Below are 25000 nucleotides of genomic sequence, written 5' to 3'. Positions count from 1 at the left end.
CTGAACTAATATATATATATATGACTTTACACAAGTTTAGGTTTCACGAGTAACCATCGTTTAATGCTACAGAACTGTTTCGTATGGTACAAGTACTACACTCATCAGGCAATTTTAACGAGTCGTTAAAATTGCCTGATGAGTGTGGTACTTGTACCATACGAAACAGTTCTGTAGCATTAAACGATGGTTACTCGTGAAACCTAAACTTGTGTAAAGTCATAGTTATTGCTCCTCAATCAATTGAGTTGAGCGCTCTACGAAATACGTTCTACTCAAAAGAAGAAATTATATATATATATATATATACAATATGTATACAATGTGCCCTCGCGGTTGTCACCAAGTGAATTAATGAAGTTTGAAGGGACCAAGGACGGACAACCCCTGGATGGCAATTTCATTGGGAGAAAAACTTTTTATGCCCTGAGCAGGATTGAACCTACATCCCCCTGATTACCGGTTGGGTGTGATAACCATTACACTATTAGAGCAACCATGCTGGTTACATGGCCAATCTAGATAGCGAATGGGAATTACGTGGTCATCCCGGGCCCCTGTTATTTTTCCCCAACTAAATGACGCTGGATCAGCCAGAACGATGATTCACAGGCGGACGAGAGAGAAGAGGACATTTTGCATACAACTTAAGAAGGTCTCTCGGGCCAACAGCGCATCTCTGCCCCCCCAGGAGGATCACAAATGGATTCACAGTCCAAGCCTCGGCGAAATGTAGTTAATTAATGAAGTCTAAAGGGACCAAGGACGGACAGCCCCTGGATGGCTGTTGGTCTTTCACAAGCATCCAATACGTGATGTTTTCTTCATGAAACAATATATAAAACACAAATGAAGACAAGACACGTTTATAAAGAACACCTATATTTCGACCGACTTGTCGGTCTTCTTCACCATGAAGTAACGTCTCTTGCCTTCATTTGTGTTAATGCCTAAAAGGGAAACAAGGACTATCCAGAAGTAATCTTTGAGACACAACTTTCTCAGAACACCAAAACCTACCTGCAAGGCGGATAGACTCCATGTATGGTAAGAAGAACTACAGCATTGCTGATACCAACACTTCCTATGGTCCAGTTACAGCTTAAATAACTATAATCCGATTTGAGGATAGTGATAGTTCCAAAAGACTGATTGAAATTACCTCCACAACCTGGAACTGATGTAAACCACACGAAAATTAACTTAAAAGTGAGGCGTGCCTGCAAAAATCTGTAATTTGTGAATTTACTTAACCTTTAGGTGACCTTGTAAGGCATGTGGAGGCACCGCTGAGTTTAATTGACGTGATGGCATTATTTGCACGATTCATGCTGCCGGCGCTTGACCGTTTTTTACCACATGCCACCTTGTAAATTTTTAATGGCTTGAATTACATTAGCGTGGATATACTAAACGATTTTTGCTTATCCCCAATCGGGGAAAAAAGTGAACCGTAAGGCCTAAAAAGGCTTACATTCTAATTGTTATTGATCCCGTTGTCCCCTACAATTTACTGGTTACTGGCTGTCAGTTATGTGTACCAATTGCTATTAACAACTAACTTAACTGCACAATTAGCGCCCTTGCTAAGGGAAATTAACAGATACGTTTCTACTTTTGAGTAAAAGCGCATCTGTTATTTATTACTACTTCCCACCCGCGATTGTAATAGGGAAAAGGTCTTAAAAGACCTTTTCTCTATTACAATCGCAGGTGGGAAAGATAAAGAAAATAATAACGACACTCAGAGGAAACGACATGAAGTTCCAATTATTTTATTATTTTCGCGAGCCAGAAATATGGCAGCCTTGTTCAAAAAACATGCGTTCTTGTCAGATTATTACTTAAGAAAAACGCTGTTTGAAGGAATCAATACCTACCGTTAATTGCATCTTAAGTAGCGATCGTTAACGATCGGCGCCGTTATGAATATTGAAATGTAGATGCCGTTTAACCTTTGGCACTTTTCTGTTACTGATACCTGATCAGGTTACGACTCAAGAATCGTAAAAAAACAAAATTTAAATAGCCTATCTGCGCAAATTTGAGCTTTAAAGAGAGAAACGGATTAGTAACACTGCACTTAGATAAGTCTTCCCTCAAAGTATTCTCTTACACTTACCATGGGTGATTGTGACCCTTGGCGATCGAGGTCCCTCACCAGCTGAGTTGAAAGCTGTTACCGTTATTTCGTACCTCTTCCCCGACTCTAAACCCCGTAACGCCACCTGAAGAACGTTTGCGTTGGTAGTGGTATTCTTTTCCGCATTGCTGTAGTAATAGTGATAGTAATAATAATAGTAATATTGTCTCCTGTAGTACACCCTGTAACCTTGTATCTGACCGTTGGCGAAACGAGACTCCACGGGATCCCAAAGTACCAGAACTCCGTCGCGTACGTTCCTAAGGCGCACATTTGGGGGCGCAGCGCTGGGAGCTGAAAGATGAGAAACATTTTTGTTATCATTGCTCTGCACAAATTCGCTTTGGACTTGCTCCTCTGCTCTTCGCGAGTCAACAACATTTTGACCACTGTGAAGATGAATATAATTGTTGATAACGCCAGATCACATTTGATTTGTTGAACCGTTCAAAATTGAAAAGCTGTTTATTTTCTGTAGGAAAATGCAGTGGGTAAATGCATCTTTATGGGTGTATTAATCTGGACGCCATCTGGCATAATGTTTTGAAGTCCTAAGAAACGTTAAATTAAGGCAAGATCTCCGTACAGGACCCTACTTCCTTATACATAGGCTTCTTTGTTTCAAGAAAAGAATAGTGATAGCAATAGACGTCAGTTGGGACTGTGGTGCTTTGCTCTTTCTTCTCAGAGGTTTATTTGTAAGTCTGACTTAATTACGGAAAACGGATCATTTTTTCCCTACAATTTTAGCCATTTTTTTTAACTTTAGAATAAGCGAAAGAAGTGGAGTTTCAAGCAATCGTTGGAATAGGATTAAAAGTACTGTTATTAAAAATTTAATTGCTACCTGCTATATTTTTTGTGAAGTTCTTTTTTTCTGTTTGCGAATTCGCCGAGACTCTGCAAAGTGTATGTTTTATTCCTTTGCTGTATAAGGCACGGCCATTTCAGGATCACGAACTGTGCATTTAGTTGGCTTTTGCGTTTTGTCGCTCTTTGTAGAGATCGGCAATACCCTCAATGATGCTTGTAAGTGTATAACTTTGGTAGAGACCCATGGATGTTCCTGTAAGAGGCATACCTCGTTTCACTCCCTATCATGTCTTTTCAATGCACTGCTCAGTAAGGGCTTGTTTGTCTGGGTCGACGAAGTTTAGGCGATCGTTAACTGTGAGATGACGTTATCCCTGCTCGTCTTATAGGCAATCGTAAACTTTCCGGCCACAGGTTGCTACGGCTAATATTTTTTGAAGGAAAGTTTACTACCAGAAAATCATGAGTTCTGGCGGATTGAAGGTTATCCACTGTAGTTTTTTCTTAAGCAGCGCGAAACAAATCCATCTCCCGTTGCACTTTGTCTTTGCCAACTGACCGCGTTTGCACACAAGTTGTGGACATTTCATGGACAACGAAAGTAAATTGTTTTTATTGCGCCACTCTATGCTCCGCTCAGGATCGGCTATACTGAAGCAGAAACAATTTCCAAATGTTCAAATCTCGCTAAAAAATGCTGACTCTATTACTTCGTTAGCCATTTAAATTTTTACGAAGACACAAGACTCAAGGGGAAACGTGAAACGGTTTTTATTGCAATGAACTCGTGCATGAAAGGTTCCCATGAAGGATGCACCAATCAGATTAGAAGCGTGATACAATCTTCTATAAGTGTGCAGTAGGAGGCATGAAGGAAAAGCAGGTCACAGATCACAGCAATACTGGATAAACCTAAAACTGTCACAGGGACTATTTAACCTTAACCCTAAGCAGTGTCTTTGGTCGTTATTAATTTGAGTGGGGCTCTTTGTTTCAAGTATAGCGAAACAGGGATCTCTGAACGGTAACCTACTAGTTGTAACTTGTAGGTTCGATTGTATGTGCTTGGCAGTGCACGTGTATATAATTACTTATCATTGTTATGTAAATAGTCAGCCAGAATTCAAAATGAATATCATTTCTAAGGTGTGAATTAGCAACTTGACACGTTAGCTCAGTGGTCAAGATCAGGGAGAAGTAATCCAGAGGTGTACAGAGAGTCAGCGTTTAATGCAAGCTGCGAGTGACATATATAAAATGGCAGAAAAAGTCGAGCAGGGTCTGGAAAAAACGACAAGACGTAGCGAGAGAAGCTAAGACGAAAGGAGACAATGGTGAGGGCGATGTGGGCAAAGATTATAGAGAGGGAGGATAGAAAAGGAGAGACAATTGAGATCCATTTTTATTCTTCCCGTAAGTACAGATTAGCCATGTATATATTCGGTTCCCTTGGGTATACGTATTGTTCTACAAAACAATAGCGCGAATGCACAATTAATTTATTCTACAGGCATAATGAAATAGGGACCTGTACGAAATCATTCCACGTTTGAAAACCACTGATATCATTTCTGGGATCATCACATTACACGTAATTATGCCGATTAAAGGGAATGCGACAAGGTTTTACTAATTCGCCATACACCGTCTGCACAATGCAACCAGCAATCAAACCATAAACCAAGAATGCAGCTTAGTGTGCTTTCATTTAAAGAATCAACATTGATTCATGCAATGAAGTAAATACAATAGAAAAGATTTTGAATATTTCAAAGTTACTTGATTTTTGTATTCTATTTTCATGGTTTTAGTGATAATAGAAAGGTAAAAGCTCCAAATTATAAGAATAGCTTCTGGAATCTCGCCGTCATAACAAGGCTACATAGCTTGATCTGATAGTGAGTCAGGAACAGATTGATGCCCCTTCTCGCGTAAACCTTTGTTTTCTTATCATCCTTTTTTTCTATATCAATTTTAAGTTTTACCTCCAGCCTCCAGCATTCCACTCACTGTCCTCCCCTCCTCCATCCCAGATGACAAAATAGAGTTCAGGTTTTCAGAAAAGGATTAAAGGAAGATTGCAATTCCAACTCGTTGCCTCTCTGTTCGCTGGGGCGGGGGGTGGGGGAGAGATGGGGGTCAAGTAAAACGGATTTTTAGGGTGTAGATTAACAAAAAAACAAACAAACAAACAAACAAAAAACAAAAGCAGAAAAAAAAAAAACATTCAAAATTACTAACCTATTTCACCAGTTTCGACTTCTACTTGCTCGCTTTTATACAAGTCACCGCTGACATTTACCGCATAAACACGAATCGTGTGCTTACTAAAACCTGGGATGTCGGACACGTTCATCGCCGTGAGTGACGAATTCAATATGCGAACTCTCCAGGTCATGTTGGCGCTGTATGACCGGTAATAATCTGTAGGCCTTGTTTGTATCATGGACAAAATAAAGAACTCAGGTTGTAAGTCTCCCGGTAAGTTGTTCCATTCAACAACCAAACTCGTCGCACTGGTGTCGAAACCAAGTATGTTCCATTGTGTTGAAGGTGAAAGAGCTACAATGGAAAAGCGTTACATATTAAGGAAAATACGCTCTATAAATGAGAGAAGAAAAAGAACGACTAACATATCAACCATAATTTTGATACAGCAATGTTTCCTCTTTCGGCAGATTTCACCTCTTTGTAGAATATTACCCAAAAATTTCCAACAAGCAGTCCATATTACAATATTACCTAGCAGCTTAGATTATTTATGCCTCATACCCTACTGACCAAAATAACCGATTGAGTTTAATTAAGGCTAAGAGGAACCTTTTTTGATGTTTGTCAAATTAGTTAGATTATAAGCCAGTAAGGGAATCGACGAAGGCAGTAGCTTGGGTCATCTACATCGAATTGCATTGACTTTCAAGAGAGTTAAGTTATGAAACTGTCCAAATTATCTCTATACTCAATTTCGTCTTTGGCCATCTCAGTTTTATCCCAAATAACACACAAAAAGCGGTCACAAACATATGATAAAAAAGTATGCTTAAAATTATCTTTTACTTCACGTTTCGTATGCTTATGCATGCATCTTCAGAAGGAATGGTTAACACAGAGAATACGGCATAAGCGAGTCCATGGTCCGTCGCAGGAGGAAAGATCGGGCAAATCTCGTCAATGAAGAGCTTATCGGGGAGCGTATCCTGAGCTCTATCAATGACTGTTGGAGTGGTTTCCAGAGCAAATAATTCAAAGTAAACAATTCCCTTTAATGGGTGTAGCTTTTTTTTTTTTTTTGGCTTGGAAAATGTCGTTTTAAACAAGAAGAAATCCACTTGCGCTTTCCTCTCAAGTTTCCTATAGTGTCACATGACAAGCTTGCTTACGCGATCTGTGTCAACAGAAGGTTCAATCCCGTTGCCAGAGTCTTCGTTCCTTCGATGGGTAAAACAGGCTTCGCGCGATATTCTCGAGGAGATGGTGAGGCGTTCGTTCAAGACTTGTGGCATCCGTAACGCACTGGACTGCACAGAAGACGGTGCAGAAGAAAAAGAAAATAGTGAAGACAAGAAAATGGACGACAGGGTGGCAAAAAGGCACAAATTTTCAGGAGAAAAATGTCACGCTTATACTTAAAAAAAAAGTTAACAGGTAAAACATATTCCTTTAAGGTCGGCTTTAAATCTGTGATCAGCAGTGTCTCCTTTATTTTATAGTAAATGCGCGATCCACTTTCGCTAAAATTTCAAAATGATCCCACTTTTAACTGTGAACATATAATGTAACGTGGTCCGCAAGAGCTGACGTATGATGACCATTAATTACTGCTTTAAAATGCTCACTTTTTCTGTCATGCAATGGTCTTTTAGTATTTCTGATATAAAAATCATTGCAGTCTCAACATGTAGGTTTATATACAATCTTAGCCGTTTTGGCCTCGGCTAAGTCTATCTTTGTAAGGAAAGAGAGATTTAATGTGACGAGTGCTTTGAAAAATCATCCTAAAGTTAATGTGCCCGTAGAATTTATTTACACACGAAATAATTTGTTTACCAACGATTTTGCTTTGTAGCCCTCAATAATGTAAAAGCAAGAAAATTTTCATATTGGGAACTGTGACGGTTGAGGTGAATGGTTTGTTTTGCTGCTTTTGTAAGAAATCATTCATGTTATAAGTAACAACATCTCTGGGGTAACCACTTGGTGACATCAACTATCTTAAGTTCATCCAAAGACCATTGTAACAAACGAGGCGACGAGCAAATGCGAAAACATGTTACAAAATCTTGTCACAGTTTAAAGGGAGATCATTTTAAAATATTAGGGAAAGGGCGATCTTTCATTTACTGCAAAATAAAGAAGACACTGCTTATCAAATATTTAAAGCCGACCTTAAATGAATAGTTCAGCAGCAACAAGCTGTGTTTTTATTACTTTTTATCACCTCTATTGTCACTTAATAGTTAATAGTTAATAAGTTAGTGATCCTGCATATTAAAACTCCAATTTTATATTAACCGTCACTTCTAAAGATGTACGCAGAAGCATACAAAACGTCAAGTAAACTTTGATCATTGAAATAAAACTTGCGTGTGAAAATCGTCTGGCGTAAAACGCCGCGAGCAAGTCACCGAGTGTTTTTTTTTCAGGATGGGCACTCAGATTCTTCCTCGTTAAGTTTATGAAACAGATCCACTTTCGTCTTCTTTTAATAGCTTTTGACCTGGAATCACCATAAAACGGTATTTCATGGATAGAAAAATCATTTTCTTCGTCTTTCGTGTTGTTGCAGCCGGATGCAACGCATCTACCGACCGTATTAAACCTTCACATAAAAATATCTCAAAGGAATGACTAAGAGGTAGAAACAAGCGTTCCCGAGAGGACGTCACAATCATTTGTGCTCGCGCGGTTTTTTACCCCGCCGGAATTAAAAGTCTGCCTGTTTTAATGGCTAATATTAGGGGAAGAAACCGAAATCGAAATAAAACTTTTGCAGTTGTTACCAGGACAATGGGTACATTCAATCAAGCAAATAAAAAATAATCTGTCATATACATTTCAAGTATAGGTTTAGATCTGTTGTTTGTTACCGCTGTTTCTGTGTTATTTCTGAGAAAATGATTCCCATACCGGAATGTAAAACGGCCTTTCAATTTCCAACGGGTCACGAGTCAACATAGCACACACAGCTAAGAATTTCAGAAAATCAAGAAGTTCCTCAAAGAATTCTAATCATCATTTTAAAAATTTGAGCAAAAACAAAGTATCGAAGTATTCAAAAAAAGCCCTGAGCTTCCAGTGCCAGTTAAACCACTGTCCTTCCTAAATACGCTCCAGCACTGAGCTATAGGTTACCCGTGGTAAGCACTATCTCTTATATGGTTTAATTTTATCCTTGGTTTAAATAATTTTCCCCTTTATTTTTAAACTAAAATAAACCACGCACGGGTGACTCAGTTGGTCAAGGTCTTTAAATAAATGAGGAGAAAATGCTGTCTTTGTAACGACATCTGCAAATGGTTAGACTCTCTAGTCTTCTCGGATAAGGACGATAAACCGTAGGCCCAGTCTCACAACCGTTCAACGTTCATAATCCTTCGGGACGTAAAAAGAACCCACAAACGTCTTCTGTGGTGTTTGGGTCTCCGTAAGTGGAGCTTTGCTCTGTGGAGATACCCTGTCTTCTGGCAAAGTTTATAAATGAATAAAAAAATAAATAAATAAAATTAAGTAATTATTATATATTACCATTTATATTCATCCCCAATAACAAAGCGAGTTAAAATTTAAACCAAGGATAAACTGACCTCCAATCTGTCAGCATACTTCGTCAAAATGGCCGAAATGACATAGTTTCAATTGCTTTTTAGCTCAGTTGCTACAACTCCGCACTATTATCTCCTAAGTCAAGGGCTCGAATTCTATTAACGCTTTATTTTTGCGACTGCTTGAGCTGGGAACAAAGTTACAGTTATTATCCACAACTTTAAAAATAACTCCAATGGTAAAATTGTAGTCTTGCGCAGTTAGCAAAAGGCACACAAAAAAGTGATGGTTGCATGGAGATCCAAGTCTTATGGGCTAAAAGTGTTTAAAAGTTACAAAATAGTGGTATTTTCCTAACTGATATCATACCTAAATCTAGGTCTCTCTTTAAGATAACGAATTGAATTGTCAGGCGGCTGTAACGACTGTATAAATATGACTGTACAGCAACGAAGTGGTCATCCCCAAAACCTATTTGTATGGTGCTTTCCAGATCGTTGTAGCATCCGTACTGACCAAAGACCTTAGATCCATTACTTGAATAAACCGTCACAAATTCTCTACAAAAGTAGCACAAAAATAAAAAGTTAGAACGTCTACGATGGTTAAAAAGTGGTAAAGGGAAAACAAAAAAAGTTATTCATGGTCATAGTACCATTGAAAGCGTAGAATGTCCTTACAGTTTTGACCTCCATTGTAGCCGTACTACCAGGGTTAATTTTTTGGGAATTAGTAAATGAGAAGACGATGAAATCGTCAACATTTTTTATAAAAAAAATCTATCCGACAGCTTTTAAGTTATTATTAGAATAGATTAAAATCGTCGTTTTCGCCGTTTGCGAAAAAAACCTGTGTAAATAATTTTAACTACTTATTTCTATACATGATTTTTCCATTCTTACTGAATTCTTAAATTTTGAGGTGGGATCGTACGGTTAGTTTTTGAGAAAAAGGCTTTTGAAATGTCAAGTTTCCATTCCCCCCTCCAAAGGCTCTGTCACTATATTTAGCTTTTTCCTCGGATTTGCATTTATTTGTTCGGTAAAATTTACATTTTACATCAACTCCAGTGACTTACACTTCAGAAGAGACATCCTGTTGTCTTAACTTCACAGATTTCAAAATCTTGATCTTTTTCTTCGGCAAACTGTACTGATGCCATGTTAACCGACTTCACCTTTGCCTTCTTTTCTAAATTTGTCACTTATGTCCACAAATGCACACAATACCAAAATAGGAAAAATAACAAAACATCGGCAACAATTTGACAATTTTGGCAAATATGGCGAGATTTTGTCAAATGGCCAAATGTACGCAAATTAGTTCCGCACATGGTGACCAGCCATGTTGGCGAATCTGGCGAATATGGTGAATTCTTGTCAAATGGCCAAATGTTTGTAAATTACTTCAATACCAGGTGGCCAGCTATGTAAGCGAATATGGCGATTTTGAAAATTCTTGTGAAATTGCCAACGGTATGTAAATTAGTTCAATACGTGGTAAGCAGCCACGTTGGCGAATCTGGCAAAGATGGCGATTTCGGTGCACTCTTGTCAAATTGCCAACTGTACGTAAATTAGTTTAAAAATCTGGCAAATATGACAAATTCTTTTCAAAGAGGTCGTACTTTAACAACTACTTCTCCTCAAAGCAACAACAAACTGCTCGTCCTTTAGCAACAAGGAACTACTAACCAGAAGCTTTCCTACCGAAAGGAGACTTGTTGTAGGACTAAAAACATGACCGATGCTTGATTGAATGGTTGAATTTTAAAAGTGGATGATCATGAAATACCCATTCAGGCCAATTTTGCAAGTATTAGCCGATGGCAAGTCAGCCATAGTTCTTTAATGAAATGTAACACATTGCTTCCATTTTTACCCTGTAAGACTTTATTTATACGATTTTTATGCTGGCTTATACAACAATAGATTTTATATCCTGAGCCAAGTTGATGCGAGTGAAAACAGGTTTCAGTGGGTCAAAAGACAAGTTTTTAATCCGTTATAACTCAGCATGGGCACCCTGTAAATAAGCTTTTAATGCTACTGGACCAAATTTTGATATATTAAAAGTCAGTGCTAAACTGGAGGCACCGTCTCGAGGCTTTAGGGAATAAATATGATTGATGATTTGTATGAGTTTATTCCCCTAAGCCTATATGGAAATTGGTCTATTAGTAGCTAGCAATACGACTCTGGAACAATGCACAATGTCTTTTCTCACAAACCTAACTTTTCTTTCAACAACGAAACATACAGAAGGGGATTTGGAACAGAGACCTTCTTTCATTAACTTATCTCAAGCCTCGAATAACCATTTCCAGACTTGATTGGATTGCATACAACGGAAGGCTAAAATAAGTGGACAAACATTTGGGATTCTTGCTGTAAATTAATTGCAGTAGTATTACGAGTTTTTTCTACTCTGAAATTTCTTAATTCACATAGGTTTACAATGTAAAATATTAACCTATTCTAGTCCATATGAACTGTCATTTTGCCATTCATAAATTGCACATCAAGTGATATAAAATGGCATTTTTATTGCATTCGAACTGTATTGTTCGACCTGTATTAAGTGGTCACTTGGCGATTTCCCGAGGGTGACCGCTTAATACAGGTCTGACAGTATATTTTCAAAAAATTGCCATTTTCCCACAATATGCCGGCTTGCAGGGGGCCTTCTCGCCTTCTTATTTGCATTGGCTTCCAAGTTGTTGGCCATTTAAAAAAAAGAAATGCCATTTTCGCCAAATTCGCCAAATTCGCCGGCAAAATCTAAGGGCCCTTACTTGCCTGCTCATTTGCACTGGTTTTCAAGTTGTCTGCGATTTTGACAAAGTTGCCATTTTCGCCGCGTTCGCCAATTTCGCTGAACTCTTGTCTTCTCATTTGCATTCGCTTCCAAGTTGTCGGCGAGTTTGACAAAGTTGCCATTTTCGCCACATATTTAACTCACTGCTTCTTTTTTTAAATTGTTGGCGAAATTTTGCCATTTTTGTCATTTTTGTTGTTGCGTGCATTTCTGGACATATTTCAAATTTGTGGTTGTCAACTTGCTATAAATGGTATTTGGTAAGTAAGTTAATGCCCAACAAGGCAACAAGGACTAATAAGTATCCACAAGTTATCTTTGAGACACAATTTTCTGAGAACACTAAAACCTACCTGCAAGGCAGATAGACTCCATGTATGGCAAGAAGACCTACAGCATTGCTGATACCAACACTTCCTATGGTCCAGTTACAGGTTAAATGACTGTAATCCGACTTGAAGATAGTGATAGTTCCAAAAGACTGATTGAAATTACCTCCACATCCTGACACTAATGTAAACCACACGAAAATGGATTTAAAAATTGAGGCTTGCTTGCAAAAATCTGTAATTTATGACTTTAGTTTACTTTTACGTAACCTCGTAAGGCATGAGGAGGCAATGAGTTTGAATGAAGTGATGACATGATTTGCACGATTACTGCTGCCCGCGCTTGACCGGTTTTTACCTTGCAAATTTTCCATGGCTTAAATTCCGGTAGCGTGGATATACTTAACGATTTTTGTTTATCCCCAGTCGGGGTAAAAATTGAACTTTAAGACTTAAAAAGGCTTACATTTTGTCTGTTGTTGCTATAACTATTGTCTACGATTATACTGGAAACTGGTTAGCAGTTATGTGTGCTAATTGCTCTTAACGAGTCACGTCACTGTACAGTTAGCACCCTTGCTAAGATGCGCTTTTACTTAAGACCTTTTCCCAGTTACAATCCTCAATCGCGCGTCGGAAAGATAAAAAAAAAAAACAAAAACAAAAAAAAAAAAACACACTCAGAGAAAACGACAAGAAGTTCCGATTACTTTTGCATGCCAGAAATATTGCAAAAATTTGGTTTTATCAACGGAGTTGATAATGTAAATTGGCCACCGTACAGAGATTCTAAAAGCTGACGTTTCGAGCGTTAGCCCTTCGTCAGAGCGCATTGCAGGCTTGTTCAAAAAAAATATGCTTGCTTGTCAAATTATGACTTCAAAAAATATGCAGAATAAAGGAATCGAGACCCACCCGTTAATTTCATCTCGGCGATCGTTAACCATGGGTTCCGTTATATGAATATCGAAAACTGTATGCCATTTAGCTTTTGTCTCTTTTCTGTTACTGGTACCTGATATGGTTACGACTCAAGAATCATGAAAAACAAAAGCTATGTAACTTATATCTATGCAAATTAGAGCTTTTAATTTAAGAGATAAACGGTTTATTAATGTTGTAGTTAAACTAGTCTTCCCTGAAGCTATTCTCTAACACTCACCGTAGGTGATTGTGAGCCTCTGCGATCGAGGTCCCTCACCAGCTGAGTTGAAAGCTGTTACCGATATTCCGTACCTCCTTCCTGACTCTAAACCCCGTAACTCCACCTGAAGTACGTTTGCGTCGGTAGTGCTATTCTTTTCCGCATAGCTATAGTAATAGTGATAGTAATAATAATAGTAATATTGTCTCCTGTAGTACACCCTGTAACCTTGTATCTGACCATTGGCGAAACGAGACTCCACGGGATCCCAAAGTACCAGAACTCCGTCCCGTACGTTCCTTAGGCGCACATTTGGGGGCGCAGCGCTGGGAGCTGAAAGATGAGAAACATTATTTTTGTTATCACTGCTCTGCACAAATTCGTTGTGGACTCACTCGCCTGCTCCTCGCGAGTCAACAACATTTTGACCACCGTGAAGATGAATATCAATGTTGATAACGCCAGATCACATATGATTTGTTTAATCGTTCAAAATTGAAAAGCTGTTAATTTTCTGAAGGAAAATGCAGTGGGTAAATGCATCTTTATGGGTGTATTAACCTGGACGTCATCTGGCATAATGTTCTGAAGTCCTAAGAAACGTTTAAATTAAGGCAAGATCTCCGTAGAGGACCCTAATTCATTATGCATAAGCTCCTTTGTTTTAAGAAAACAATAGTGATAACAATAGACGTCTCTTGCGACTGTGGCGCTTTGTTCTTTCTTCTCAGAGGTTTTTTGTAAGTCTGACTGAATTACGGAAAAAAGGACGTTTTTACCCTGCAATGGTAGTCATTTTTTATTATTATTTTAGAATAAGCAAAAGAAGTGGAGTTCAAGCAATCGTTGTAATGGGGTTAAACGTACTGTTATTAAAAATTTAATTCCTACTTGCTCTATTTTTCCTGAAGTTGTTTTTTCCTTCTGTTTGCGAATTCGCCGAGACCCTGCAAAGTAGTGTTTTTTTCCCTCTGCTATATAAGGCACGGCCATTTCAGGATCACGAACTGTGCATTTAGTGGGCTTTAGCGTTTTGTCGCTCTTTGTAGAGATGAGCAATGTTTTCAATGATGCTTGTAAGTGTATAACTTTGGTAGAAACCCATTGTTGTTTCTGTTCGTTGGAGGGGGGGCGGGGGGGGGTGGTGGAAGTAAGGGATGAAGTAAAACGGATTGTTAGGGTGTAGAATAATAATAATAATAATATAAAAAACAAAGAAAAGAAAAAAAACTTTCAAAATTACTCACCAATTTCACCAGTTTCGACTTCTACTTGCTCGCTTTTATACAAGTCACCACTGCTGATATTTCCCGCATAAACACGAATCGTGTGCTGACTAAAACCTGGGAGGTCGGACATGTTCACCGCCGTGAGTGACGAATTCAATATGCGAACTCTCCAGGTCATGTTGGCGCTGTATGACCGGTAATAATCTGTAGGCCTTGTTTGTATCATGGACAAAATAAAGAACTCAGGTTGTAAGTCTCCCGGTAAGTTGTTCCATTCAACAACCAAACTCGTCGCACTGGTGTCGAAACCAAGTATGTTCCATGGTGTTGAAGGTGAAAGAGCTACAATGGAAAAGCGTTACATATTAAGGACAATACGCTCTATAAATGAGAGAAGAAAAAGAACGACTAACATATCAACAATAATTTTGATACTACGTTTCCTCTTTTGGCAGATTTCAACTCTTTGTAGAATATCACCCAAAAATTTCCAACAAGCAGCCCATACTGCAAAATTTACCTAGCCGCTTAGATTTTTTTGCTTGAATGTTGAGTGTTGAATGTTTATTTGCCACACAATAATATTACAAAAAAATAAAGGATGGATATTACAATAATTATAGCGAGGAGACCCGAAGAAACCACCGGGCTTCATACCCTACTGTCCAAAATAACCGAGTGAGCTTAATTAAGGCTAAGAGGAACCTTTTTTGATGTTTGTCAAATTAGTTAGATTCAAAGCCAGTGAGGGAATCAACGAAGGCAGCAGCTTGGGTCATCTACATCGAATTGCATTGACTTTCAAGAAAGTTAAGTTATGAAACTGCCCAAATTATCTCTACACTCAATTTCGTCTTTGGCCATCTCAGTTTTATGCGAAATAATACAGAAAAAGCGGTGACAAACATATGATAAAAACGTATACTTAAAATTATCTTTTACTTCACGTTTCGTATGCTTACGCATACATCTTCAGAAGTGACGGTTAATACAGAGAATACGGCATAAGCGAGTCCATGGTCCGTCGCAGGACGAAAGATCAGGCAAGTCTCTTCAATTAAGAGCTGATCGCGGAGGGTATCCTGAGCTCGATCAATGAATGTTGGAGTGGTTTCCAGAGCAAAGAAATCAAAGTAAAGAATTCCCTTTGATGGATGCAGGCCTTTTTTTTTTATTATTTGCTTGGAAAATGTCGCTTTAAACAAGAAGAAATCCACTTGCGCTTTCCTCTCAAGTCTGCTATGGCGTCATGTGACAAGCTTGCTTATATGTGTCAACAGAAGGTTCAATCTCGTTCCCAGAGTCTTCGTTCCTTCGATGGGTAACCAGGCTTTGTGCGATATTCCGGAGGAGATGGTGAGGCGTTCGTTCAAGACGTGTGGCATCTCTAACGCACTGGACTGCACAGAAGACGGTTCAGAAGAAGAAGAAAAAAGCGAAGACAAGAAAATGGACGACGGGGTGGCAAAAAGGCACAAATGTTCCCTGCTGACATAGTATACCTGCCAAGTGTCACGCCTGAGGCGTGATTGTCACGCCTGCGGATCGAAAACTTTGATGTCACGCCTACTCACGCCTGTGTTCCAGTATCTCACGCCTGGTAGAAACGTTACAGACATTAAGCATTGACTGCCACATTTTGAAAAACATACATTAAGTTATTTAAAGAAACTGAAACCAATGAGAGAAAATAGAAGTCCATAGAAATGAGTGTCTTTCTTAGAAATCTCTTATTTTTAGTAGGGAGAGTCACTCGAGACGATGTAGTTTGGGAACGAGAATGTCAAATTTGTAGGAGTATTTCTGGTTCCGGTACTGGTACCAAATTTAGTTGTGGTTCCATGCAACCACAAACTATATATTATCTTATAAGTATTCAAAGCATCGATCGATGTACTGGCCAGACGAAAGTCTTCCAAGCATCTTCGCAGGTCTTAGGACATCCTCGGATATCATCCGAGTCCTACAAAAAAAACTCTGGCACTCTCAGGAGAAAAATGCCACGCTTATAATTAAAAAAAAAAGAGTTAATAGGTAAAACACATTTCTTTAAGGTTGGCTTTAAATCTTTGATCAGCAGTGTCTCCAATGTCCGATCCCCTATCGCTAAAATTTCAAAATGATCCCACTTTAAACTGTGAACAGTTGATGTAACGTGGTCAGCAAGAGCCGGCGTATGATGACCATTAATTACTGCTTTAAAATGCTCAGTTTTTCTGTCATGCACTCGTCTTTTAGTATTTCTGATATAAAAATCATTGCAGTCTCAACATGTAGGTTTATATCCAATCTTAGCCTTTTTGGCCTCGGCTAAGTCTATCTTTGTAAGGAAAGAGAGATTTAATGTGACGAGTGATTTGGAAAATCATTCTAAGGTTAATGTGCCCGTTGAATTTATTTACACACGACATAATTTGTTTACGAACGATTTTGCTTTTTAGCCCTCAATAATGTAAAAGTAAGAAAATTTTCATATTGGGAACTGCGACGGTTGGGGTGAATGGTTTGTTTTGCTGCTTTTGTAAGAAATCATTCATGTTATAAGTAACAACATCTCTGGGGTAACCACTTGGTGACATCAACTATCTTAAGTTCATCCAAAGACCATTGTAACAAACGAGGCGACGAGCAAATGCGCAAACATGTTATATAAACTTGTCACAGTTTAAAGCGGGATCATTTTGAAATTTTAGGGAAGGGGCGATCTTTCATTTACTGCAAAATAAAGGAGACACTGCTCATCAAATATTTAAAGCCGACCTTAAATGAATATGTCAGCAGCGAAAAGCTGTGTTTTTATTACTTTTAACACCTGTATTGTTACTTAATAGTTAAAAGTTTATAAGTTAGTGATCATGTATATTTAAACTCCAATTTTGTATTAACCATCACTTCTGAAGATGTATGCAGAAGCATACAAAACGTCAAGTAAACTTTCATCATTGAAATAAAACTTGCATTTAAAATTGTCTAGCGTAAAGTGCCCCGAGCAAGTCACCGAGTGTTCTTTTCAGTATTGGCACTCAGATTCTTCCTCGTCAAGTTGGCGAAAGAGATCCACTTTCGTCTTCTTTTAATAGCTTTTGACCAGGAATCACCATAAAACGGTATTTCATGGATAGAAAAATCATTTTCTTCGTCTTTCGTGTTGTTGCAGCCGGATACAACGCATCTACCGACCGTATTAAACCTTAACATGAAAATATCTCAAAGGAATGACTTAGAGGTAGAAATAAGCGTTTCCGAGATGACGTCACAATCATCTCCAGTCCTCCTTCTGTACTCGCGCGGTTTTTTACCCCGCCGGAAGTGAAATTCTCCGCTTTTTAATGGCTAATATTAGGGAAAGAAAAACCAAAATCGAAATAAAACTTTTTGCAGTTGTTATCAGGCCAACGGGTATATTCAATCAAGCAAATAAAAAATAATCTGCCATAAACACTTCAAGTATACGTTTAGATCTGATGTTTACCGATGTTTGTGTGTTATATCTGATAAAAGGGAACTTAAGCATCGACGACGGAATGGCAGAACGACGACTGCCGGAAGTGAAATTTTCGCGCGCGAATGTTTCCCATTTTAAACACGGAGCGAGCCTATAAAAGGTCAGCGGTTTGCACTTTGCTGGCTTCCTTCGCACTGATAATGACGGCTTTCTGCAACGGTCAATATCGTTATAAATCTTGTGCTTAATCTGTTGTTGTCTGCTTTCAAGAAATGATACATTAAATTATTTGTTTACAACCCCAACGATTTGCTTACCTTTTCAAGAGTGTCCTAAATGTTTTTCTTCGACAAAAAACTCAAGAAACGAGCGAAAACTTCCTTCCCGTTCAGAGAAAATTCAAATTTCCCGGGCGCTCAAGATCGATGTACGCAAGTCCTACGTTGAGAAAAAAGGCCTGCAATCATAAAGATCACCTATTTCTATAAATTGAGCATGCCTGTAGATTCTGTACGATAGTGAGGCTTGTACTTTGAGTTTTTGTGGGCGGGAAAGTAAAAAACCAAAACAAAAAGAAATCTGCGTTTGACCATGTTAGGCCGCCATAGTGCAAGTGCACCTCTAAACTGTTCTATTCAGAACAAAAAAAACCCGAAATTCTGAGTACTACAAAGAAAACAAAGAGTCTTTAAAGGTTAAAAAGGTCAGGTACGACTTCAAAATAGAGTTAAACAAAGAAGAAGACCGCCTGGAGTCGCTGAAGATAAAAATTGCATCCATCAAAAAAGAGCTGCATTTGGATAACAAACTCGTACCTGCAGCAAACGCTCGTTTTACGGAAATTTTAGTAGACAACTGGCTTGTACATAATGCCAAAACCGAGGCAAATGGTTTAGACACTGCAGGCTTTGTGGGGTTTGTGGACTTTGATAGTTTGCAGTCAGTAATCGAAGAGGAGACAAACGCAAGCTTGCCTCCAGAATCGTTCCAGGACAGCTACATCAAGACACAGCTGCATAGCGAGAGCCGAGAAAATGACGAAATTTATTTAGTGTGTGGATCTGCCCTCGAACGTTTGTTTAGACATTTCATTGACGAAAATGACTGTGTTTGCAAATGTGGGAAAAGTTTAGACTTTGATGAATTGATCGGAGCAATTAATGGTTATTGTAAACAGCATAAATTGTAATTCTGAAATACACTTCAAGCTACCTTCTTAGTCCACCAAATAGTAAAAATCTTTGCTCATGATAAAATGCACTTGCACTTCTACAGTCAGTAAGCTTATATACACTTACAGAAAGCGAACTACAAATATTTACCCTGAGTTCGAGTTGTGTTGAAAAGAATAAAAGCTTTATTCAAGCAATTTGCGCTATAAACATGCACTGAAACAATAAAATACACATTGATAATTTTCACGATTGATTATAGTTTGAACGTGGGCATCTAAAAAGAATTACATCAGTTTCTGTCAAGCTCGGCTGAAATTATGCGACATGTAAATCAAGCTACATTTATAAATTTACCAGCATCTTCCTCTTCACGGACACTGCTGTCTTGTTGTATTTTTGCTTTTTTCCTTCGGCTGGGTTTGGTTTCAGAGGCAACCTCCCCGCCGCTGAAGGCTACAAAAGATCGCAGAGATTCCATTTCACTCGCTGGCATCAGAAGTACAACCTAAAACACGGCATTTACGTTGAGTAAACAACTCGAAAACAATCGATATGCTTTCACAAGTGAAACAACAAAAATAAGAAGTTAAAATGCATGTATATGAAGTACGATACCTGTCTAAATTCTTCTGTAGATGCCTTTCTCGTTGTTTTCGCTGACCTTTTTACAAAGAAAGCAAACAAACCTTTTGTGCGGTCGCCTCGAGTTCTTCGTACGAATTTCGCGGGAGTACAACACGCCTGGTTGAATAAGCCAATCAAAGCAGAGTATTGCAATTTCTGATTGACGGGCTGAGCCGCTCAGCCTCCATTATAGGCTCGCTCCGTGTTTAAATGAGAAACACTGAAAGTAGAACCTTTGGGGTTACCAGCTGGCCAATTGCTTAATTCGTATCGTCGACTCTTCCCATACTAAGCACGAATATCCTTTCAGGTTTAGGTTGATGAAATCTGCAATGGCGGCAAAGCAACAACAACCTCTTGAAAAGAAATGTAAGGCCGAATCTTTTGAGAACTAAACCAAGTGAATTGATATTTTAGTGCTTTTTATCCTCTTACGTTTTGAACTAAAACATTTCACCCTCGTTTTATTATAGCTACCACGAAATATTTCCAATGGACTTTCCAGCATGATGTGCTAATGTGCCGAGAAGCTATTGTAAGTGAACCTTACAGTTTCAGAGTTAGAAGTCCAGAGAGAGGACAAGTGTGGGATAGCATTGCCGCTCATCTCAACAGTCTTAATCAGCCAAAGTTTAGGGTCACTGGCAGAGCAGTTCGCGACCGCTACACCCTACTAACTTCACGACATAAACAGAAACTTCGCGACGAAGAAAAGGCGTCAGGAATTGAAATAGAAGAAATAGAACTGGATATCCTTTTCGAGGATATTCTTGAGCGAGAAAAAAACGCAAAAGAAAACATCGACGAGCAGAGTGCAGAGAAAAAAGCGAAAGCCGCTCAGGAGAAAGAAGCTGCTGAAGAAATCAGGCTCCAAGCACTGCAAACATAAAAGGCGAGGACGGGAGTCAAAAAGGACCCAAGATGAGAAGAAGAACATCTGATACCATCGAGTTTTTGGTTTAGAAAGCGGAAAAGGTTAGAGAACTGAAGATGGAAGAACTGAAAATCAAAAATAGGGAAGTGGAGATTGCAGCAGCTAAACAAGATGAAGCAGCAAAACAACAACAGTCTATGTTTGCTTCCCTCATGCAACAAATGGAACGACAGCAGCAGCTGCAACAACAAAACATCCAAGCAATGCTCGCTCAGCAAAACAATCTGCTGATGGCAATGCTGCAAAATAGCAACGCCAACTCGAAGTATTCCTTGACTTCCTTACGTTTATATTTGCTACGGTTATTTATCTGAGCCTACTTGGAGTTGAATTTTGCTGTTTTCCAGTGTTGTGGTATCTTCGTATTAAATCGGTTTAGACCTTAGTATGTTGAGCTGAGAATTAGCTTTACCCCTTTGCAATTATCAGCCTGCATTAATTTTTAAAGTCATAGTTGTGTTTATTATAGAAATACCCGAACTTTTTGGAAGAGCGTTTACACTGCGAAGAATTGGATGACTGAACATAACACAAAACACAGCAGGATATCTTCCCTTTGTATTGCCTTTTGGATCTATAATAAAAGTGTTGCTTTTTAAGTGACCTGGTGTTGAATGAATTTATTTCATTTAATTTTAAAGGTGAGCTACACAATGAACAGGCAGGTTCAATTTATTTTTCGCTTTACATTTGCATGTTGCCCTCCTTCACTATAGTAATACACTTTGTTGTATGATTTCAAAATAAATTCCCACAACACCAAACATGCTGACCCCTGTTTAAGTTCATCTGCAATAAGTAACCAGAACTAAGCCAAACTGATCCCACTGGAGTCCTCACAATTTCAAAATGTTCTTTAGGAGGAGGCGTGGATGCTGGCTGGAGTCATGATAGTAATGTTTAATTGTTGCAGTCAGTGATCCATGATGCACATAATATTTCCACAATGATTGTAAAAACATATTTTCTTATACATGCATTTTTTGTTATTTCTTTGAGATTATAATTTATTATGTATTCTGGGCTTAGAAAGATAGGTATGCTGCCTTGAATATAATACAAACAGTTTCTTAAGTGAAATATGTATCAAGAGCTGGTGGTTCGAGGTCAAAGAATTCTGATGTCTTGTTGCCATGTAAGCATGTGATTGCATTTCGAAGTATGACTGCAACTACATACATCTTGCCTACACTGTTTTGGAAAATTTTGAGATTTTTTTTAAAATTATTGAATTTGAAGGAGTTGATGACATCTCCAAACAACCACTCAACCGAGCTTTTCACAGCACTCATCTTTGTGTTATACAGCTCCACATTTGGTGTAAGGATGCCATGCTTAAAGGGACCTTGAAGGTGTATTCTCAGAGGATATGCAGGGTCACCGTACACACAGAGGGGTACACCTGTAGGGCTAAATGCATACTGGCCAAGGTCACGAAGCAACTGAGAGTCTGTCAGCATGCCTGCGTCATGTTTTCTTCCCCTCTAGAAGTAAAATAATACAGGTATAATTTCCATCTAATAAAATGAGCACTACAAGTAACTGGGGCCAGCATAGAAATAAAACCGGTTATAATACAAGGTTAGATTGGCTACATGCACATAGCTTTAGTGTTTGTAACCAAGCTCCATAAAGTTGCATACTGTTTTATGAAGGGAGGCTTAAAATTGATGTGCATGTGGTTGCATTCATGCATGAATCTTGAAAGAGATGAGCTGTCTACAACTTACCAACTGGGCCATACAAGTTTCCAATTAAGCCATTGGGCAAAGCAACGCTCTGGAATTTCAGGGCATGTACCCCTTTGTGCCCATTGTAGAGGATTATCTGGTGTTCTCCAGGCCTGGATATAGGCCTCACCGTGCCATCAATAAATCCAAAGCAATTTGGTAATGGCGCTCCTTTTGCTGTGATAGCATCAACATACCTTTGTAAGTTTGCAGGGCTCAAGACTTGATGGTTCTCCATTGCAACACCTTGTGGCCATGAGTATTGTAAACATAATCGATCATCTGGTTAGTGACCATGCTGAGCACTGGCACGGGTTTCGCAAATCGGACGATCATATGTCCATATCTGCATGGATATGACAAGCGCTTAAGTAGCATACAAAGGCCTTCAAATCCATCGCACACCGAGCGCTGGTTACAGGTAAGAGTTTCAGGAATTTGTAAAACTTTGTACAGCCGTGGAATATCTCGCTTTCGGAAGCGAAATTCCGCCAAACACTCAGATTCGTTGACTTCTTCTAGATCAAAAGGCGTTTATGAGTCGTATGGAAAGTCTGCATTTTTTGAAACGTAGAGGTCGTTAAGAACAAGAAATTCTTCGTCATTGATCGTTCCATCGTCATGGCTTAAAAGAAGAAGATTGCGAACTTCTCTAAATGCCATGATGACGAGAAATGGGTACACCAGCGAAAAATCCGTCGACGATCCGAGGTTAAATCGCTTAAACTTTGTTTTTCCCGCTGAAACCAAAACCCTATACCCAGTCCACCACGGTTCGAAACGTCGCCGTCGTCGATTTCGTTGTCGATGCTTAAGTTCCCTAAAATGATCTCCATAACGGTAGGGAAAACGGCTTTTCAATTTCCAACGTGTCAGGACTCAAGATGGCACACACAGTTGGGAATTTCACAAAATCAAGAAGTTCCTCGAAGAATTCTAATCATCGTCTTAAAATGTAAGCAAAAACAAAGTATCAAAGTATTCAGGAAAAGCCCTAAGCTTCCAGTGGCAGTTAAACCAACGTCCTTCCTAAATGCGCTCCAGCAATGGGCTATAGGTTACTCGTGGTAAGCAATATCTCTTTCCTGGTTCAATTTTATCCATGGTTTAAATAATTTTCCCCTTTATTTTAAACTAAAATAAACCGCGCACCGATGGCTCAGTTGGTCAGGGTCTTTAAATAACTAAGGAGACAGTGCTGTCTTTGTAATGACATCTACAAATGGTTAGACTCTCTAGTCTTCTCGGATAAGGACGATAAACCGTAGGCCCTGTCTCACAACCCTTCAATGATCATAATCCTGTGGGACGTAAAAAGAACCCACAAACGTCTTCTGTGGTGTTTGGGTCTCCGCAAGTGGAGCTTTACTCTGTGGAGATACCCTGTCTTGTGGCAAAGTTTATAAATTAACAAATAAATAAATAAATAAACTAATTATTATATATTACCATTTATATTCGTCCCCAATAACAAAGCGAGTTAAAATTTAAACCAAGGATAAACTGACCTCCAATCTGTCAGCATACTTCGTCAAAATGGCCGAAATGGCATAGTTTCAATTGCTTTTTAGCTCAGTTGCTACAGCTCCGCACTATTATCTCCTAAGTCAAGGGCCCGAATTCTATTTGCGCTTTATTTTGCGACTGCTTGAGCTGGGAACAAAGTTACAGTTATTATCCACAACTTTAAAAATAACTCCGATGGTAAAATTGTAGTCTTGCGCAGTTAGCAAAAGGCACACAAAAAAGTGATGGTTGCATGGAGATCCAAGTCTCATGGGCTAAAAGTTACAAAATAGTGGTATTTTCCTAACTGATATCATACCTAAATCTAGGTCTCCCTTTAAGATAACGAATTGAATTGTCAGGCGGCTGTAACGACTGTATAAGTATGACTGTACAGCAACAAAGTGGTCATCCCCAAAAGCTATTTGTACGGTGCTTTCCAGATCGTTGTAGCATCCGTACTGACCAAAGACCTTAGATCCACTACTTGAATAAACCGTCACAAATTCTCTACAAAAGTAGCACAAAAAGAAACAGTTAGAACTTCTACGATGGTTAAAAAGGGGTGAAGGAAAAACAAAGTTATTCATGGTCATAGTAACATTGAAAGCGTAGAATGTCCTTACACTTTTGACCTCCATTGTAGCCGTACGACCAGGGTTAATTTTTTAGGAATTAGTAAATGAGAAGAAGATGAAACCGTCAACATTTTTATAAAAAAAGATCTATCCGACAGATGAAAATCGTCGTTTTCGCCGTTTGCGAAAAAAACCTGCGTGATAAATTTAACTACTTATTTCTATACATGATTTTTCCATTCTTACTGAATTCTTAAATTTTGAGGTGGGTTCGTACGGTTAGTCTTTAAGGAAAAGGCCTTTAAAATGTCTAGTTTCCATTCCCCCCCCTCCAAAAGCTCGGTCACTATATTTAGCTTTTTCCTGATTTGCATTTAACTGCAGTGACTTACACTTCAGAAGAGACATCCTGTTGTCTTAACTTCACAGATTTCAAAATCTTGATCTTTTTCTTCGGAAAACTGTACTGACGCCATGCTAAGCGACGTCACCTTTGACTTCTTTTCTAAATTTGTCACTTTTGTCCACAAATGCACACAATAACAAAATTGAAACCAATAACAAAATATCGCCAATATTTTGACAATTTTGGCAAATATGGCGAGATTTTGTCAAATGGCCAAATGTATGCAAATTAGTTCCGCACATGGTAACCAGCCATGTTGGCGAATCTGGCGAATATGGTGAATTCTTGTCAAATGGCCAAATGTTTGTAAATTACTTCAATACCAGGTGGCCAGGTATGTTAGCGAATATGGCGATTTTGGAAA

The 25000-nt window shown here is 38.8% G+C and overlaps 1 protein-coding gene and 1 pseudogene across 1 annotated transcript in view; both read right to left on the bottom strand.

The window, feature by feature from the left end:
• Window positions 1-25000, bottom strand: part of LOC137982138 (uncharacterized) — a 211591-nt gene that overhangs the window by 70334 nt on the left and 116257 nt on the right. The window contains exons 21-28 of the mRNA XM_068829205.1: window positions 23972-24162; window positions 14257-14580; window positions 13028-13342; window positions 11890-12046; window positions 9089-9279; window positions 5198-5518; window positions 2123-2437; window positions 1021-1177 (exon numbers count right to left, since the gene is read on the bottom strand). Coding sequence (XP_068685306.1) covers window positions 1021-1177; window positions 2123-2437; window positions 5198-5518; window positions 9089-9279; window positions 11890-12046; window positions 13028-13342; window positions 14257-14580; window positions 23972-24162 — 1971 coding nt within the window. The remainder of the gene's footprint in view (window positions 1-1020; window positions 1178-2122; window positions 2438-5197; window positions 5519-9088; window positions 9280-11889; window positions 12047-13027; window positions 13343-14256; window positions 14581-23971; window positions 24163-25000) is intronic.
• On the bottom strand, window positions 21436-22809 carry LOC137982857 (uncharacterized; annotated as a pseudogene).

The sequence above is a fragment of the Montipora foliosa genome, chromosome 13, assembly GCF_036669935.1.
Source record: "Montipora foliosa isolate CH-2021 chromosome 13, ASM3666993v2, whole genome shotgun sequence".
NCBI classification, from domain to species: domain Eukaryota; kingdom Metazoa; phylum Cnidaria; class Anthozoa; order Scleractinia; family Acroporidae; genus Montipora; species Montipora foliosa.
This window is presented reverse-complemented; position numbering and strand designations above follow the sequence as displayed.